The following is a 20900-nucleotide window of genomic DNA, read 5'->3' on the forward strand; positions in this document are numbered from 1 at the left end:
AGTATCAAAACAAGGTGGTTATTAAAACCTTAAGCAAAATTAAAGTGTTAAAATGTGTGTGTGACTCGAGTCAAAGTCGTATTTGGCGCCTAGAAAGCTACTTCAGACTTGACCTGAAACCTCAGACTGGCTCTATGCGCGACAGTTAAAGAAAAAAATACTTCGTGTTTATGTCGCTATTATTACTTACTTTTGTTGCTGTGATTACAGATTGCGGTACGTGAAAGCAGTACGCAATAAAGAGTAGTTGAATTAAACAGTAAGCGAAAAGTATCCTGATGGTTTACTGAATCGGGAGCCATTAATCGGGAATCTGGAGCCATTGTTAAAAAGCTTATTTTTTAAATAAAATGTAATTATATTTGAACCTGTTGCAGGTTCCTAACTTTCAGTTCCATAAGCATTTATTTTAAATATTTATTTTACGTGTTCAACATCATATCACTCAAATAATAATATTTCCATGTAAAAAAAACACTTTTATATTCATTGGGACGTGGCAAAAATATGGGAGGTATTTCCTGCCAATAATAAAACTAAAATGAAAACACTAAAATGAAAATGAAAATACCGTTTTGCCATTTCTTTTTCCATACATGTGTGAAAATATTATGACAAAATTAAAAATAAAATGAAATCACTTAATTTGCAATTTAATTTTTCACTCGAGCACGGGTCATATGTGACAAATATAAAATGAAAATTAAAAAGGAGGATTGGCGCTACCTGCTGGTGATTTTCTTTTTCATTTTCCACTTTTCATTTTCTTTTTCCACTTTTCATTTTCGTTTTCAACTTCACCAGCATGCAAATACATGTAAATGAACAGTAGGCGGAGCTACAACTACAGTACCTCCCGTGAAATCCAGAGAGGGCAGCACACAGCGACATGGCTGACGTTTTACTAGAAACGGCAAATGAGATTGTGAGGTTGGCGAATTGCCAGATTATATATTGCTTAGATGTGAAGTAATCTTGCAGGTTAATAGTGTTGTATGTCGGAATATATGTGAAGTGGTAGAACGCTTAGGGTCTGGATCGGGGACCATGGAAAACCGCCCAGTGCGAGGTCGGCCTAGGTTGGACGTTGCCGCAGATACAACGCTGAAGTTGGTTACTTATTCGCAGTTTCAGATTCGTTTGGCTACTTATTCGCAGCTCCTTATTCGGTTCACGATGCGTGTTTACTGCACACTTTGTTTAAAAGAGATAGATTAAACAAACGAGCATAGGAGGCTAGGAGCATACATTAAGAGGTTATTGTTTCCCATACTGATTTTGTGAATGTAGAAAAAAAATATTAAAATATAAGGAAAGCATTCCTTTTTGTAAAATGGTTTATATTTCAAGTCGTTACAATTGTATGTAATTTGTACATGATTATGGAATTCGTCAGCATTTCTAACGTAAGGAAACATATTCTTAGATTTGAAAACTAAAAACACAGAAATGCTGTTCTAGAACACAAATCAATCGGAAGAAGATATACAAGCACACAACATGGTATATTGAGCAGTGAAGGAATTTACAGGGGAAGGTTCAGAGGCTTATTGAAGGCCTTATTTATAGTGGACCAGATAAATAACAAATGAATCATAAAGAACAGGTCGCTCCCTAAGAGAAACCTGATTTTAGCCTGACCCTACATAATTTTATACCTCAAATCTAACTGGAAACATGGCATATTGAGTAGTTAAGCACACAGGTGAAATGGTTCCAGACCCTAAGCGTTCTACCACTTCACATATATTCCGACATACAACACTATTAACCTGCAAGATTACTTCACATCTAAGCAATATATAATCTGGCAATTCGCCAACCTCACAATCTCATTTGCCGTTTCTAGTAAAACGTCAGCCATGTCGCTGTGTGCTGCCCTCTCTGGATTTCACGGGAGGTACTGTAGTTGTAGCTCCGCCTACTGTTCATTTACATGTATTTGCATGCTGGTGAAGTTGAAAACGAAAATGAAAAGTGGAAAAAGAAAATGAAAAGTGGAAAATGAAAAAGAAAATCACCAGCAGGTAGCGCCAATCCTCCTTTTTAATTTTCATTTTATATTTGTCACATATGACCCGTGCTCGAGTGAAAAATTAAATTGCAAATTAAGTGATTTCATTTTATTTTTAATTTTGTCATAATATTTTCACACATGTATGGAAAAAGAAATGGCAAAACGGTATTTTCATTTTCATTTTAGTGTTTTCATTTTAGTTTTATTATTGGCAGGAAATACCTCCCATACAAAAATGGTACTCTGACTCGGGATGAATCGAGTAGGTCATATATCCTTTTGCACAGCAGGTGGCACTAGTGAGAACGAGTCAACGAAGCTTCGGGTAATGAACCATTGAGCTCCATTGGTTCATGAAGCCTCGTTTTTCCATCACTACTTGCTTGAGGAGGCGGGATTTGTGATCTCGGTTCTCCTATGGGGAACAAAGCAACTAAAATGGCGCCGATTTCAAACAGTAGAGCAGCGGCTGTATGTTAATGAGCTCAGCTGGTTTATTCTAACCTGGTCAAAACAAAGGGTAATGGCGCTGGATCAATAACTAAAAAATTAAGTTATGGCGTGTGTGGGCCTGGGGAAGACTAAATTAATTGTGTTAATAAAGAAATGAGGAGGTTGTATGCACAGTGAAGAGAACTTTGTATGAACAAAGTGATTATCTAAACGAAGTTGAATACAAAACATTGAGAAATTCTTTAATAAAACTTGGTCTACAGTTCAAATAACTGTTTTTTTTAAATAAATTACGTCCAGCTGTTAGACTCTCACGAGTTGGATTTTGGGTGTTTTCTTCGTCCTCTGAACTCTTCTGGAAGTAGGAGGGAATTTCCATCACGAGTGGCTCGTTATTAAACGTCGTCCAGGTGTCATGGGAATCTTCCTTCTGGTGATGAAGGAATGCGAGTCTCGTCCTTTTCTTGTGCTTTCATGGGTTTTAATGATATTGGTTGTATTAATTTCTTCTTTGTTCTGTATTTGTTTGTAGACAAACCCATCCATTACTAATTTATATCTGGGGATACACTCGCAAATAGTGAAATTTCCGCGAAGTGGGAACGCATTAGTTTAAGGCTTTATAAACCCTTCCCACACTCTTATACATAACCATTTCCCACTTCCTTAATAACTTTTACCATACTGTGCATGAACTGTACATTTTTAAAGTGTATAGCCTACTGTAATGTTCATAAAAAATGTTTTAGACTCTTAAAACTAGATGAGATAATTTATGTACTGCACAGCCAAGAAGAGCATTACAGCGCGTCTGAAGGCGCCACTTCAGTTACTTCATCGGGTGCGATGCTTCTGATGCGACCTCGGACATGACGTCTTCTGCTGGAGGCGTTAGCATAACAGATATCTTCATTCGAGATATGAACATAGTTATGGTGAGTTGCTGGCGCTGCTTCTTTTTGTGAGTGAAAATTATTTTGTACGCTAACGTGGCACTGCAAAGAACAAACCACGCTGGGATCCCATTCTTCAGCCAATTGCTGAATTTCTTGAACCTTTCTGACCAAGGTTGCAAGACGATCAAGTGTTAGGCCAACCTCCTTCTGTTCCTCCTCTTCACTTACTGACTCAGCTCCTCCAGGTCTTCTTCCATGGTTGAGTGTGCATGTCAATTAACGCCACTAAAGCTCTCTCCACCCAGTATTTTTGCCAGTCTCATAGCCTTAATGACTGCAGTTGAATTTCGTCAGGAGAGAATCCCTTGTAATCGTGCACCACTTCCAGCCACAAATTTTCCCAGCAGATATTTAAAGTCTCTGTTTACATCTCCTTTATGGCATTCTGAATATTTTTCAGACACGATGCAATTGTGTAGTCACGCCAGTACACCTTTAGTGAAATGTCTTCATCCAAGTCCATTGTTTTAATGAGGTTTTGCAGGCAATTTATTGTAGCTATAAAGTGCCTTAAAAGTTCAAATAACGCCTTGATCCATCGGTTGAATATGCGCTGTGGTGTTTGGTGGCAAAACTCTACCTGGACCCCATCATGCTCAATATTTACAGCATGGCCTCCAGCATTGTCCATTAACAAAAGCACGTTGGCCTTTCTCTGCCAGATAAACCTTAACCTCTGGGATAAAGCACTGATGAAACCAGTCTGTCATGAGGATTTCCATGATCCAAGCCTTTGGGTTATGCATCCAGTAGACAGGCAACACATTTTTATGTTTGATTTTTAGGGCCCTTGGAGTTTTTTTTTTACTTATAAATAAGCCCTGGATTTATCATAAATGTTGTAGCATTTCCACACATGATCAAAGTGACCCTATGTTTTTGTGCCTTAAAAAACCATGGGCTTTGGCTTTGTCCTTCATGATAAAAGTGCTAGAGACATCCTTTTCCAAAACAAGCCAGGTTCATCCAAACTGAAAACTTATTCAGGCACATAATGTCTTTGAATGGATCCTCAGCTCTGAGGCAGCCTCTTCATGAAGGGAAACGCAAAGCCCAAAGTGTTTCTGAAATGTATCAATCCAGCCCTTGCTGGCACTGAATGTGATTGATCTGGTTGTAGAAGCACTTGAAGGTCCTGCTTGAGCATCATCATTGTTGATGTCATCCTCCTCTTCATTTCCATTAGCAGCCTGATCCTCGCTTTTTACTGCCAGACAATCATACAGTTGCTTGGCCTTAGTTCAGATGGTGTTCGTACCCAAGGAAATATTGTTTTATGGCAATAAATCCACAAGGCTAATGCAGATTTCATCTTCATGATTGTCTTATTATGTGAAGATTATTATTATTTGCACCCTTGTTGAAATTCACTGCTACTGTATTCCTGATATTTTTCTCCTCCTTCTTGATATAATGAACCATGGAGTTGTTGATCCCGTAATGGCGGCCAACAGGGATATTCTTTATACACATTACCACGCATTAAATTCCCTACGAATTTCAAACTTCACGAAAGCAAAAATTCTCCCAAAATTATTTTACATTTTTGTTTATTGAAATCACACAAAACAGTGAGTCCATCAAACCGAGAAATAGAGATGGACTACTGTATTGTTGTACCTCACAAGAACCACTGAGAATTTCCCACATACTTTGTGAGGGGAGTTGAGGAGTCGAGTTGATTCAGATCAATAGGACAGGTATAGAAGATAATTTAGACATGAATTATATTTTTAAAACACCCCCCCCCCCCAAAAAAAAAAACTATTTAGAAAAATCTCATTACCTGAGGGACATTCTTCCTAAATTTTAAAGTGTTAGGCTCCCCCAAACAATGACTTCCTAACTGTGAAAAACTCAGAAGTCTTTATTTTCACTTTCACAGGTCCATGGAACAGCAGTCATTTAATGTATCCGAGCTACAACAGCGAGACGGACCTTCCTTGCTATTAGCACTGAGAAAATCCAGTGTCTCGCTCAATAGAGCACCTATAACCCTGTTTATAGCTGTGTTTGAGAGCTCTGTTTGCAGGCCTTTAACACCTGTGCTAGGGGCTGGCATGCTTCTGCCAGAGATAGCAGGTGAAGCTGCCTGGCCAAGTGAAGCTGGCTAGTGGCCCAGGGCGTCTAGGATCAAGGACATAGGAGACGCCACTAAAAATACGTCTGCATCATGACATTTCGGACATATAATTGATTTATGGCTGAGTCTGGAGTTTCAAACAGAGATGGGCAAAGTTCTGTGCTTTCAGCAGAGAAACATGTTACACCAGCAGTTATATCTTCTGGAGGCATATGTGCATATGTGTCAGCTCTCTTCAGCATCTCTCATGTATAGAATTCTGCAAATTCATTGCATCCTCCTGTTTTACTTCAGCATCTCTCATGCATAGAATTCTGCAAATTTGTTGCATCCTCCTGTTTTACTTCAGCACTTGAAATCTCAGGGAAAACCTCATTCACCACCCAATGTACCTCAGCCAGGAAATGTTTAGGCTTATTTGTCATGCTGACTTCAGGCTGTTTCATGAAGCGTGTGGTGATGGACTCACACATGCTGCTGTGCGTTTCTTCTGTACAAATACTTTCATCAGACAGAACAGCTGAACAACTTCTTGACGGGAACATCTGAGACATTTTAGAGGAGCTACATTTTGCTAACAGTATCTCTCCAATAACTTCTTTAGTGTAATGGTCTATATTAACCTGGAGTCTTGGAGACACCATAGAGGAGTAAAGTGCCATAATTAATAGCACACTCTCAGCTTCAATCTCTGATTGTTTCTTGAGTTTGACTTCAGGGCAAGTCTCTTTTTCTGAGAGCAAAAAGTACCCAAATAGCATTTTGAAGTATGCGATTGCAGCACACTGTCCTATCCCATGATTCAACTGGAGCATTTAACTATGATCGTGTGACGTCTTACTGTATGTCACATGACATAGGTAAGATGGTGGACATAGTACATCTGAGGTTGTATGCATACCACCTGAAAGAACGTACATCTTTAACAGTTGAGAACATACTGCATTGAAAAATAATAATGCGTACTGTTTAAGTATGCCATTTCGGATTGAGCCCATCACATTTATGTTCAGTTCTTCTTCTACTGTTGCTGCCCCCTGACAGGACAGCTGTCTTACTACATTGAATGCTCTCTGACTCTCCTGTGCACATAGTTTACTCGCCACCGTGGCGTGTGGGTTGATTATATGTATCCACCACTTCATAAACTTACCCGCATTTTGCCAATGGCGGGTGATAATTTACCACACTGATTTCCAGGCTCCACGACGTCATATTAACTCTTTCTATTTAATGTCAAAAGCAATCCAGGGAGGCAAATAAGTATTTGAACACCCTGTGACATTGCAAGTTCTCCCACGTAGTATTCATGGAGGTCTGAAATGTATCTTAGGTGCAGGTCCGCTGTGAGAGACATAATCTAAAAAAATACATAAATCCGGAAATCACAGCATGAATGCAGAGCTGAAGTCCAGAAGCAGAACTGAACTCTCGCATTGGTCATTGGCTGTTTAGAATGAAGCCCCATGTTCACTGCATCATCCATGAACCCATTTGCCTGAAAACCGCATAGAGTATTTGTGGTTGTCTGTGGATAAACTCTTACTTTACTGAAGCGGTTTTTGAAAATAAGCAGAAATTACTCTAAAATGTACCAACATTCAACTGAAATATACATATTATTTTGGAAAATGTAATGTAAATGATTAAAAAAACTAATAACCTGCAGGACAATGCATTTAAAATCTAAAAACTGATTGATTAAGAAGGAAAACTATTATTGCCTCACTCACACCACCTGTTGGATCTCCACCAAAGCTAAAATAACAATTTTTGGACATATGCACGTGCACATCATATCTGTAGATAGCCATCATATCTGACTCTGGTCTGGGGCCAGCTCACCCACTGGTGCACTCCTCAGGACTGCACAGCAGACTCTGTACTGAGCCATAACCTGAAGGCCAAGGCGCAGGTAACCTTTAGCCCAAGCCAATCCACACGTCAAGACTGGAGTATATATCACCAGTGTGAACAGAGAACACACAATTCTCTCTGTGGTATCACATCTGGATACAGAACATGAAGTATGGGATTACTGAATTGGCAATAGAGGAAAACTCATTATTTTTGTTATGGTAAGATGACAATAAAGTGCTATGGACTATGGCCTTGCCATATCTAACAGTACTGTGCAGTAATTCACAGCTCTCACTTAACTCTACCAAGAGCTTCATGTCTTAGATGCTGCTGTTACTACCATATGGGGTAATGTGGAAAATTTGCGAAGCAGTTTGCCAGCAGTCCAGTCACATTCTTTTAGCTGAATGAATAGCTGTATATACTGCATGACAGATAAGGAGATAGAGGGATGCAAATCTAGCTTGTAGTACCTGAACAGCTTGTAAAATAACAATCTCCATATTTTCTGTGAAATATATGTTCCACGGCGACCTCCCTACAATAACTTTCTCTCACCAAGTAAAATGATGATACATTTCTTGCAGTAATAAATTATATTAAAAGATACTACCAAGGCAGCTAATGACTTCATTAAACAAAAAGTGACCAGTCTGAGTCAAACAAGCCATTTTGCTGTCTGATAAGTGTGAACTCAAACATCTCTATTCTGTGTTATATGTAACCAAATTTTAAAAAAGCACTGTGCTACTTCAGGTTCTCTATATATATATATACTATATTGCCAAAAGTATTAGCTCACCCATCTACATTATTGGAATCAGGTGTTCCAATCTCTTCCATGGCCACAGGTGTATAAAATTAAGCACCTAGGCATACAGACATTTGTTCCAGTGTGGAAATGTGACAGAATGCTACCTGTGCAACAAATCCAGTTGTGAAATTCCTCGCTCCTAAATATTCCACAGGCAACTGTATTATAAAAAAATGGAAGTGTTTGGGAATGTTAGCAACTTAGCCACGAAGTGATAGACCACATAAACTGATGGAGCGGGGTCAGCGTATGCTGAAGTGTATAGTGTGAAGAGGTCATCAACTTTATGCAGATTCAATCACTACAGACATCAAAGCTTCACCAAGTGCAATGCAAAGCGTTGGATGTAGTGGAGTAAAGCTTGCTGCCACTGGACTCTAGAGCAGTGGAGGCGTGTTCTCTGGAGTGACAAATCGCACTTCTCCATCTAGCAATCTGATGGATGAGTCTGGGTTTGGTAGTTGCCAGGAGAACGGTACTTGTCTGACTGCATTGTGTCAAGTGAAATGTTTTGGTGGATTATGGTGTGGGGTTGTTTTTCAGGATCTGGGCTTCGTCCATTAGATCCAGTGAAACACTGAATGCTTCAGTATACCAAGACATTTTGGGCAATTTTATGCTCCCAACTTTGTGGGAACAGTTTGGAGCTGGTCCCTTCCTCTTCCAACATGGCTGTGCACAAAGCAAGATCCATAAATACATGGATGGCAGAATCTGGTGTGGATGAACTTGGCTGGCCTGCAGAGTCCTGACCTCAACCCGATAGAAAACCTTGGGGATGAATTAGAGCGGAGACTGAGAGCCAGGCCTTTTCGTTCAACATCAGTATGTGACCTCACAAATGTTATTCTGGTCAAAAATCCTAATAAATGCACTCTTAAACCTTGTGGACTGTCTTCCTAGAAGATTTCAAGCCTTTCTGGCTGCAAAGGGTGGACCAACGTCCTATTGAATCCTATGGATTAGGAATGGAATGTCACTTAAGCTCACGTCAAGGAAGGTGAACGAAAATACATACATAAACCTTTTCCCCTACCTTTTATCTCCAAAACCAGCAATTCCTCCAGGAGTAACTTGCACTTAGTGATGCCAAAACCTATTCATGCCTATGCCTTCATATTTTCTTGCACCATTGTGAAAAATATACTATTTTATAAAATTACTCACTTTTGGGACTTTTTGATCCTTGTGCCATAGCAGATGTTATCTTTAAGAATAAAACTGTTTTGGCCATTGAGGGTCAAAGAAGGAGGTTAACAACCTTCTGATTAATGTATTCTTTAAAATACCAGGTTCATGGATGCCCAAGGGTGCTTGGTCTGTGATTGTAGCCCAATGAAACAGGAACTCATGCATGCACATGATTTTCTAAAGACTCAAATCATTTTCCAAAAGGTGAATACTGAGAATTTGTAATACAAACTTCGGATTAATCTGTAGTGGTGGATGTGCTTCCTGTCCTTAAAGATGCAATATGCTGAATGGCATGACATTTCTCAACACTTAACTAATGCCATCCCTGATTAGCCATAACGGCCGTCAGATCAACCAAAAGAGGGTCATTACCTAGATCAGAATAGGTAGTGATACAGGGTCGTTACTTAGAACAGAATAGGTAGTGATATAGGCTTAAGTGTTTCCCTTAGATTTGCATTAAAGTGACTCTGCTACAATGGAATTAAAATATAAACAATTAAACAATTGTCAGATTAGTGTTGGACACAAGACGTGCAAAAGTGAAATCAAACAAGGGGAGGGAAAAAAAAATCACTTACAGGAAATGCAGTGCACTAAGCTTTATTCGAATAAAACCCTCAAATTTCACAGGTTCAAAACCAAAAACTTGCTGATTAAAAACCACAAAGTACACTACAGTTCAAACCCAAAAAAAAATAAAAATTGGCTTCTCTGAAGCCATGCTTTAAAAAAATACCCCAGAAATGAGTAAATGCAAAGCCAAAACACATGATCATGAAACTACACCAGTCTACACAAACACACATCTCTGAATCAGTCCAGAGTGTGTCCTGAGATGACCCACATATGCGGTTCACCCAATGGGTCACACGGTCTTCTGTTGTCCCTTCTTTCCAATCAGAGATTTGTGAATGTGGGGAATGACACCTTGAAAGGGGGAGAGGAAAAAAATAAGTACAGTCACAATATATTGTCTTGTTCACATTGTGTTCTCTCGAAGAGACGTTACAGCACACATTTCAGAGGGGCTCTAAACTTTGACTTCCTAGCTACTCCTTTACTTTTATGCTATGTTATTACTTTCCAAGACATAAGCCTGAACCTACTACTGTAGACTTAAATTGTCCATCAGCAGTGTTTCTTGATAAAGCATTGCCAGTGACATGCCAATAAGTCTTGGAAATATCATACATGACATTCCAACAGTATAATGGATTGTGCAATTTCCACCATCGCAACACCACTTTTCCCCTACAATTCATACTGTGAACTTTTAGTCTTCCATAAGTGTCAGAGTGTCAGCAAATACATTAAGCCAAACAATCGTAATAGAAACATTGTAAATGTACAACATACCTCCACCAGCAATTGTTGCTTTGATGAGAGAATCCAACTCCTCATCACCTCTTATGGCAAGCTGCAAATGACGTGGAGTAATACGCTTCACCTTCAGATCTTTGGAAGCATTTCCTGCCAGCTCAAGGACCTTATCACAAGGAAAGAATAAATAAACAGAAGTACACAGACTGAATTAAACTGAGGAAGTTTAGCATCTCCCACACAAAGCGTGTGGTGACGACCCCATACCATTGCACTGGCTTGACTAACTAAACTGTACATCAAGTGTACACTCCCACTATCGCCACAACAAAGCAAAAATTATATATTTATATACTTGCGGACTTAAATAGAGGAATTAAAATCGACGGTAATATTCAAACATGACAGGAATATGTCGAAAACAATTCTCGAAACATTCCTGTTTTTTTTTAATCGACGTATTCATATCAAAGTGTGCCTCGAATCGTCAGCATCGACAGATTAATTGCAAGATTTTCCTCACACAGCATCTCTATTAATTTAATCACAGCTACCTCAGCAGTCAAGTACTCCAGAATTGCCGCGCTATAAACAGCCGCAGTAGCTCCTACGCGCCCATGACTTGTTGTTCTTGACTTCAAGTGTCTGTGAATACGTCCAACGGGGAACTGCAATCCATGGCAAACAGGGAAAAAATTAAACAAAATGTAGTACGCAATCTTTACTTTTAATTAATCACTATACGAATGTATTTAGCTAGCTAGCCAATATACAAATACACAGCCCATGTTACTGAACTGGGGGAAAAAATGACCAACTAGCTAGTTGCATGCCTAAGAAATTAATTTCACCGTCCTAAAACTTTCAATAGTTAAACCAAACGGCTAACCGCGTACTTGGCCAAAAATAAGGTTAACAGTTTCAACAAAGCGCCGGGCTGCCGCCGTAAAACAAACCTGCAGTCCTGCCCTTTGTGAGCGCGAAACTGCCTTTGCTTTCGCCTTCCCGGAGTCCTTGCCAGCTTTCCCTCCAGCCTGAAAAGAACAACGGTTAAGTGATTGTGCCACGCGACTCTCACATTTCTACTGTCTGGGGAAAAACGCAAATGAAGTAAATTAGGCAGATAGTGCGATGAAATCGCCGCTAGCCGGGTTTAGCTAGCTCGCTACGTCCTTGGCTTGCCTCGCAGTTTACAAGAAAAAAAGAGCTAACGTTAGCTAGCAGCTAATCCAGCTAGCTAGCCACCAGTGGAGCTAAACGTACACGCCATTATAGCTAACGCTACTTAGCCAAACTATCAATATTGGATAAAACTGAACGACGGTAATATAAAAAATAAAATAAAACCACTGCTTAAAAACATGTTAAAATACGACGAATAAAAACATTCATACCATAGCTTAAATATAAGTCTGGTAGAAAACAAACTCTAGCCCGGAACGTCTTATTTGAAACTGAGTTACCCGCCTTCAGTTTAGTATATAAGAGGCAAGACTTTACATCCGGGACATTTCTTTCATAAACCAGCCAATTACCTTGACTTTGTTTTAATACACCAATGACACGAATCTTGACGTAGAGTAGGCGGTCCATTGTTTATCTGACAAATCCGGTCGTTATTGCAGATTGTAAGCAAGAATATACAGTATTTCTTTAATTTTGTATTCTTTAATTGGCGGGAAAACGCTGCACTTATCACAGCGTATTGCTCATTTGTATGCATAAATTCATTGTACAGTCGTGTTGTTAAACTGTACATCATTACATTTGCAGATTGTAATCCGTGTATATCACGATCACCTTAGTAGAATATGTACAGTATGTGGATTTGTAGATAGCATACTGGTATTTTGTCATGTTTGAATATGTATATATATATAATAATATAATATAATATATATATATTATATAATATATATATTCTCACACACACACACACACACACACACACAATATATATATGTGTGTGTGTGTGTCTGTGTGTGTGTGTGTGCGTGTGTGTGTGTTTGAGTGTTTGTTTGTTTCTTAATAATTATCATACTTAAAATATATAAATACATGTATATAATATATTTATAGGTAAATATATTGTAATGGTTATTACAAAATTATAGTAAAAAGTATTACAACTAAAAAATACATAAATGGTATACACTAAAATTAAATATAGTTAATGTGTAATTCCACTAAACCCAGCGCATGTATAGTTGTATTACAATGTGTCAGACAAGAAGGAAACACCAAAAGGATCAGATGAATTGACATACAGTGATACAGTGATACCAAAATCATTTCACACCCAATTGTATGCCCTTTAGCTGCCTCAATAGCACATTCATGTTAAGTGGCCCTGCTGCATAATAAAAGCATCAATTTAACATTTAAATGGAGTCTTTTTACTATCTCATACATAATCATCCAGGGACTGCTCAATAATGCATCCTAATAATTCAACTACATTTGTTTTAATCAGTTAGAAGTACAAACATTTTAACAAAAATAGGGTTTACAGTCATTTTTACTCATCAGATGAGTCTAGGAGAATTCTAGGGAACCAAGTAAACCCACACTGGATAACTATAGTTCAGTTTTAGCTATAGTTAGCCCTTCAGTTTTGCCAATCACTGTAATCTTATGTCCACAAGATGGCTGTATGTTCCCTTGCAAGGAGGCTTGTGTTGGTGCCATGGTAAGGCATATTGGTTGAAACATCAGTTTTTCAAGAGGATTTTTATTATCACTTGAAATAGTAATAGAAAGTAATTTATCAGATGCAATAGCGCCTGTTGTCTTTTGCATTGGGATGGGTTTGGAAAGGGACATTTGCCTCACCTTACATATGTATTGCTTCAGTTACAGTGTAATGTTACCAGACATAATGGTTTGCAAAGTGTACACGATGAAACTGAATTGGACTGAATTCTCAGTGTAAAATATGTTTCCACTAGATATACTGTATGTATAAATATGTACATATGCTTCCATTGAACTGTTTGTAAACGTGTATAAATATGTATGTAAATGGTTGATTTGTGCCACTTATTTTAGTGGCTGTGTTGGTAAACTTACATGCAACACGCCTGCAGTTGCAGTCTACACCACAGCTACTATTCAGTAAGTTCCCTCACTCTCGATGGCCATGTCTTCATCAAGTACTACTACAGAAGTTGTCTATGGTGTTTCATGCAAGAGATGTAATCAGTTTTACGACATTGGAGATACCAAGAAAAGGATTATTAATTGTTTTGGAGCACATTTGGGCCATCAGAAGTAAGGATATGTCCATGTTCATATTTCCAGTGGCAAAGTCAAAGTCAAACTCAAATGTATTTGTATAGCGCTTTTTACAAAACATGTTGTCATAAAGCAGCTTTACAATAGTCTGGGTCCAGATCCCTAATGACCAAGCCAAAGGCGACAGTGGCAAGGAAAAACTATGATGGTGGGGATTAGGAAGAAACCTCGGGAGGACCAAGACATTATTGGACATTGCATTCATTACATAAACATTTTCATTGCTAGTTGTTGGTGTGGAAGCAATTATATTAGGAAACATAGGAAAAAAGAACTGAAAACAATGCAATGAAAGTTACAATCTGTTTTTCTAACACAAACCATTTTCACATAGAAATGCTTGCTTTGCTGATGTAGGAATGTAGGAAATGTAGGATGTAGGAAACATTGTTTTTCTTGAACCCTTTTATACTAACTATTTTGAAATGTAGATATCAACTCTATTGACAAAATATTGAAATTTAGTGTCAGTGGGATTGAAGCATTTAGCTCGGCAGGAACAAATCTGTACAGTCCCTATGATCATCCTGGTCAGGAAAAAACAATTATACTTCAGCGCTCACCTCTGTAGTGATTAAATGTTTTGAGCATCTGATTTAAAGATACCTACAGGCAGTAATTCCTAAGGGTATTGACCCCTGTAAATTTTACACACAGAATCATTGTGCTGTGGATACAGTACCCTTGAGCTAATGAAACCTGAAAGTTTGGTTTCAGCTCTTCAGAAGATGAAGACAAGTACAGGCAAGAGATAGCAAACTTAGCTGACTGGAGCGAAATAAATGATCCTGTTTTGAATGTTAACAAAATGAAGTGTAGTTCATATACAGTATAAAGCCCAATATAATAAACATTTTGTTTTAGGTTTTTAGGAATTTAGAATTCAGTTGACTTCTCATGGCAACCAAATAAAAAATTAACATAATTAACATAATATTCTGATACAGGGATTTGAATTGTTCTAGTTGGAAAGCACTAGTTGTGTGTGCAACAGAGAGGATTATGGGTGCTGCCCTTCCCCATTTAGAATCGTATCTATAGACTGCATACATTCATGATTGCACAACATCCTGGCAGATACCATCCAGCTAAGAATTTCATTCTTCTGTGCTCTAGCACACATGTCGAGAACAGCAAGACTGTGCAATAAATAGTTTTTGTCATAGTGCTAGGCCTGTGTTGACTATACTTTATGACTTTAAAAGGATGAGTGGCCTGTATGTGTGTATATGTATTATGATTTAATGTTTTTTGTTGTTTTACTTTTCATACCTTTCTAAGAAAGCTCCACATATTAATTCCAATTTATTAATTAATAATTCTTACAAATGAAAATAAAGTAGAACCTTAACCACAATGTCATGGTGCTCAGGCCAAGAAGTAGAATCTGTTAGTGGAAAATTACTGGCATAAAATAACAACCAGACTGAAATACTGTGGCCCATTCAATGCCACAGTACTATACCGAAAGATATTTGGCTATCCAAATGACTGATTACTGATCCTGCTGACCATACAGTGTGTCTCACTGACACGGCCACCATTCTTTCTCTTTCTCTCTCTCTCTCTCTCTCTCATTCACACACACACACACACACACACACACACACACACACACACACACACACACACACACACACACACACACACACACACACAGAGCTCAGAGAGGGCGTGGGGTGTGAGGGGTCTGAGAAACCTGAGACCTTGATCTTACATTTCACACACATCTGCTTGTAATTCATAATGCCTCTCAAAATGGTTTGACCCAGTTCTACTTTTGTCTGCTCAGCAGAAATAGTCACAAATGATAAACTAAACACATAACTTGATAATGATTAGACCTAAAACATTATTTAGCTGTAACAAACTAAACTGGGTCATCTGGGATGAAATCTTTTTCTGAAAGAAAAGGGTCCACTTTTTCAAACACAGAAGGAAATGGGGAATCCACTTTACACTTTATAAAGGCAAAGCCATACATCTGCTGAGCAGAGAAACCATAGAATAGAATAATTTTACTCAATGCTGCTGTTCATGAAACCATAAATAAAAATCATTATTATTGTATAGTAGAATGTATGGCCACAATATTATCTAAGAATGTAGGATCCTCATGAGGGAAAGTATTTGTACATTGGGACAAATAGAGTTAGCATGGCGGTAGAGTTAGCATGGACGGAAGTGACGTGTCCCCACCAATATCCAGGGATTATTGAATTGTCCCCACCAATAATTTGATCAAGGGTGTAGAATTAACATAGACAGATGTGATGCGACTCCACCAGTATCCAGGGATTATTGAATTGTGCCCAATAGAAGAAGTAGCTGGCGATCTTTTAGTGCAATTTTAGCACAAACACATTTGTTAAAATGTCATATCACCACCCCTCCATATCACTGTTTTACTGCCCCCAGCCTAAGCAGTCTACAACCAGGCATGGTCCCTACCAATGTCAAGAGCAGATCTATGCCCTTGCAATGGGAATGTAAAATTATTTTAGGAAACACAATAGGACAAATAATGAACCCATTAGGAAGATAAACCTTTTTGGCCCATGTCATCATAAGGAACAAATTAAACCAAAAACCAAAATACTCCTACCAACAATGTCATTAATCTTTTCATTTGAGAAACAATTCACATATTAATGGTTGTTTTGATACTGGTGAACAGGGCTCTCAAATTTTGGATTCATGTCAGAGTGTGAGAGTTGTTGACGGGGGGGTGGCGAACGTCAATTGTTGAGCGGGGGGGGGGGGGGGGGGTGGCGAACGTAAGTTGTTGAGCGGGGGGGGGGGGGGGGGGGGGGGTTGTATATCGCGATCGATCGCCAGTGGACGGCGACATAGATATGGATATATTTTTCTCGCCGTGTGAAATCGGAAGTGTGGCGTGTGAGCGTGTGAAGACGGTCAAATGCGTGTGTCACACGCTCAATGCGTGAGACTTGAGAGCCCTGGTGGTGAATGATGTACAATTGGACTTATTGAACATTCTGAAATTTAATAGATTGTAGTAGAAATAGTGAGTAGTGCTCACTGAGTTTCAATAGCAAAAGCATTTTCATTAATTGGGATTATACCAAGTGTAGTGTTTTTTCCTAATTTCTTCTGTGTGTATATGTTTGTCACACATTTGTGACAATATATGAATATATGAACAGAAGATCATTTTTTTTAATGCTCACAGAGTTATCTAACTCTAGCTTTATCACATTGGTGATATACAGTATGTTTCACCAGGTTCTTCCTTCAATAAATGATCAAATAAAAACTATATTGTGTTTTTAGTGTGACATTCTAAAATAGAAGACATAAGAAGGGGATGAATACAAACACGTTTAATATACAGAAAAATAAAAAGAACAGTGCTAAATTACAAAGGGTGGTGGTTATTTCTGTAAAAGGTGTCAATCCCTTGCATTTTATATTATGGAGAGACCAGGTTTGGCTTCTCTAAACTCTAAACTCCATTTTGAGTTTTAGCATTATTGTTTAAAATAAGTTGTTGGTTATTTAGTCAGGTTTAGAATAGGTCAATATTCATCGGAATAGAGTTCTGATTTCAAGATATTCATTCTACCATGTAAAATATTTAAAAAATCCAAACATCCACAATGCAGTTTTGTCCCCTCAAAGAAATATTCAGAATATGCATTCACTATCAAGTGAATGACCTAAATGTTACTTTGTCCAGGTTGTGCCTCCAAACAACACGTTATTCCAAGCAGGAGGTCAGAGGCAACTCTAACAGAGTTTTAAGATTTTTCAGACTGTAGGGAGTTCTTCAAAACAGAATCCACCAATAAACCTTCTAATGTGTACCTTGGGTCATAATAAAAGAAAACTTCAGCATATTCCGTGTAGCAAGTTTGGGCTTGAAAGAAATGCAGTTACATAAGTGATCCAACAGTTATTATATAAAATATAGATTTTGCACAAGTAAACTATGTTATATACCTTCCCATGAAACATGGTGGTAGCACGGCTATACTGTGAAGGTTTCACTCATTCGCAGAGAACCTGTAAAGAGAGGTTCATCCATTTAGGAAAAATGAATTTATACAGGAAAATCTGTGTTCCGCACCATAACAGGCTGCAGTATAATGGTAATTCCACGGTGCGACTGGGGACTCAAAAGGTGTTGCAGGGCCCCACTAAAGCCCAAACCTAAACAGAACCAAGAGCCACAGTGATTGACTTACGGGTATTATTTGCATGTAGGATTTAGAGGGAAAACAGAATCACAGGAATGTGACGTTTGACATAGTTCATTCGTCTTCGTGCACAGACAAAACCACAATTACTTAAAAGTGTTTTCAATATTGAACATGGGAACCGGTCCAAATCAAGACCGTTGGAAAAGCGTCAACGCAAGACTGCAGTGGCAGGACAGAGCAGTGCGATGCCAAACACGCCTCAGAGTGCAGGAAGATGAACAGGCCCGTTCTGAGAATGACAGCAAACCGGACACCTACGCTGAAGAGGTCCGGGTGGTGCGACAAGAGTCTCCACACACCAAGCACAGACTCACTGAATGTAACACTAAATTGGTTGTTCTTTGCTGCCTTGGAGATATTGCATAACATCATCTATGACCTGCACCTACTTTGCACATTCATGCAGTGGCCAATTAATTAGATATACCTATGTCCACTTAATTAGATACAGGTGTCTCAGTCTGTCAATAAAATCAGTCTAGCAGTGTTTGTGAAATGACATATGTCAGTCAGCAGAGCTCCTGTGCAGGAATGCAGGAAGCGCATGAGCTGAATGTGCTGCAACACTACCTTATCAGCACTGCGCGTCTCCAGCTGCTACAGCGCAACTCACAAAAGTAGTTTGAGGATATAAATCTGTGTCTGCATTAGTTGAAGAGTGGAGGTTGTATTTTTATTTTGTGTCATTACAGTTGCAGGAGTTCCAGCTACTTTTGTCATCATGGACTATATATTGTCACACTCTGGTTGGTACCCAGCCAAGATACCCATCACACTTCCAGCAATCACAGACCACATCCACAGGTACAATCCACCAGCATATTGCAGTAGCCTCCATAGACACTAAAGCCTTGTTGCTGCTATATACAGTATATACAGTGGGTATTGTGAAAAGCGCTATACAAATAAACTTTGATTGATTGATTGATTGATTGATATTGCAGGTGGGGCGCAAGCAATTGGAAGAAATGAACTTTTTTAAGCCTGTCGTTTTAATGCCTGTTCATTTTGCATAAGCCGTGGATGTTTAAAATGTCAGTGTGAACCAGGGCTAGATTCGGCCCTTTAATGAATTTGTACCGGCCCCCCCGGTCAACATTACGTTTGCCACCCCCCCCCCCGCCCCCCCCGCCACCCCGTCAACAAATTACAATCGCCAACCCCCATTTGTATTTTATTACCATTTTGTTTGGGTGATATGGGACAGGAGGGGGATGGAATTTCCCCTTCTTCTGAGGTGGGGAATGATAGAAAAAGTTTGAGAACCACTGCCATAGATAGATAGATAGATGGATGGATGGCTAGCAAGCAGCAAGAAAGTTATATATAAAAATGAACTGTTTATTAGCTGGGCCAGTCAAGGAAGTGAGAAGTTCTCCTTTGAGTCTTGGTTCTCCCAGGTTGCCTCTGGCTTACTCATTAGGGACCTGGACCCAGATATTTGTAAAACTGCTTTGTGATAAGTCATATTGGGACTGCCCTACATAAATACATTTTGTTTGAATTCATACATTTTCCAACATCTGTATTAGCCAGTCAGTCATGTTTGTAACTACTCGCTGGTTGATGCACTTAGACATTGTTGAACATAGCAAGCATTTCTCATTCTGTAATTCATAATGCATGATGTTGCAAAAAAGAATGCTAGGTTCCTCATAATTTTAGCAGATGCAAAATGAGCATTTCAAGACATGATGTGTTCTGTTCAGTTAAATGAAAAATCTACATGCTGTTTTTAATTAGGACAGGGGGCTGGCTGGCACAGAATATTCATGGCTACAGATGGGTCATTGTCTACAAATGTCCACCTTGAAGAGCTTTCGTTTGTAATGATTAAATAATAATAACAAAAGAATATGTACAGTGCTGCCATATTGTTTAGCCAAACTTCAAATCCTGCATTAAATTCAAGTGAATTAACAGCAGATTCTGATTAGGTTTGCCACAGCTTACATCAAAGGTCAGCCAAGCATCTTACATTGATCACAAAGCAGTGTGGGTAATCAGCATGGTGCTGTTCTCTGAGTCTGGCTATGGTTAGCATGTCTTGTGCTTGAAATAAAGACATGCTAAAATAAAGTGTCCACAAAGACACAGGACAAACCAGGCACCTACATCATCTGTTTATTCCATTTGTATGGGCAACTGCTGAATTGGGTAGTTTCCGTCTAAGTACAACTCCTCCTTTGCAGTTTGGCTCCAGATTTTTGGTGGTTAGCTTAAACCAGCAAGTAGGCCTACTGAAATCCATCATGGCAGAACTCCACTTTATTAACATGTCCTTTCCACCCACCTAAGTGAAGTGATGTTGGAAGAAAGTGAGGTGATGGAAAGATAATCTATGAAAAATACAATAGAAAGTACCGTCATATCACACGACGATCTTTCACTGGGCACCAATGAAGCAGAATGAAGAATGGCCTCCCAGAGATGGAAAATGTTTGAGCCATAGGAATGAGTACATGGTGAACAACAGCAACATGGGGCAGTCAAAAACCTTATTATTGTCTCAAAACATACTTCAAACCAGAAGAAGAAACTTGACCCTTATAGGAACTTGGGTCATGTGTTGACAGAGTGGGGGCGACAGGGCCGGGGCCTGGTTTGTAATGTTCTTGACATCGTTATATTCAGGGAGCGGTGGGTGGTGCTGTAAATAAATGGTGATCTTTTAGATTACCCT

At 38.9% G+C, this 20900-nt stretch overlaps 1 protein-coding gene across 1 annotated transcript; it reads right to left on the reverse strand.

Moving 5' to 3' along the window:
- Positions 1-9964: 9964 nt before the first annotated feature.
- LOC143474867 (histone H2A.Z) lies at positions 9965-12209 on the reverse strand. Its single transcript, XM_076972501.1, has 5 exons — positions 12095-12209; positions 11657-11734; positions 11255-11368; positions 10737-10866; positions 9965-10307 (listed from the first exon to the last, which is right to left on the reverse strand). Exons 1-5 carry the CDS (start codon positions 12095-12097, stop codon positions 10246-10248), a joined length of 387 nt encoding a protein of 128 aa, XP_076828616.1. The 5' UTR covers positions 12098-12209; the 3' UTR covers positions 9965-10245.
- Positions 12210-20900: the final 8691 nt, after the last annotated feature.

This window comes from Brachyhypopomus gauderio, chromosome 14, assembly GCF_052324685.1.
Source record: "Brachyhypopomus gauderio isolate BG-103 chromosome 14, BGAUD_0.2, whole genome shotgun sequence".
Classification (NCBI taxonomy): domain Eukaryota; kingdom Metazoa; phylum Chordata; class Actinopteri; order Gymnotiformes; family Hypopomidae; genus Brachyhypopomus; species Brachyhypopomus gauderio.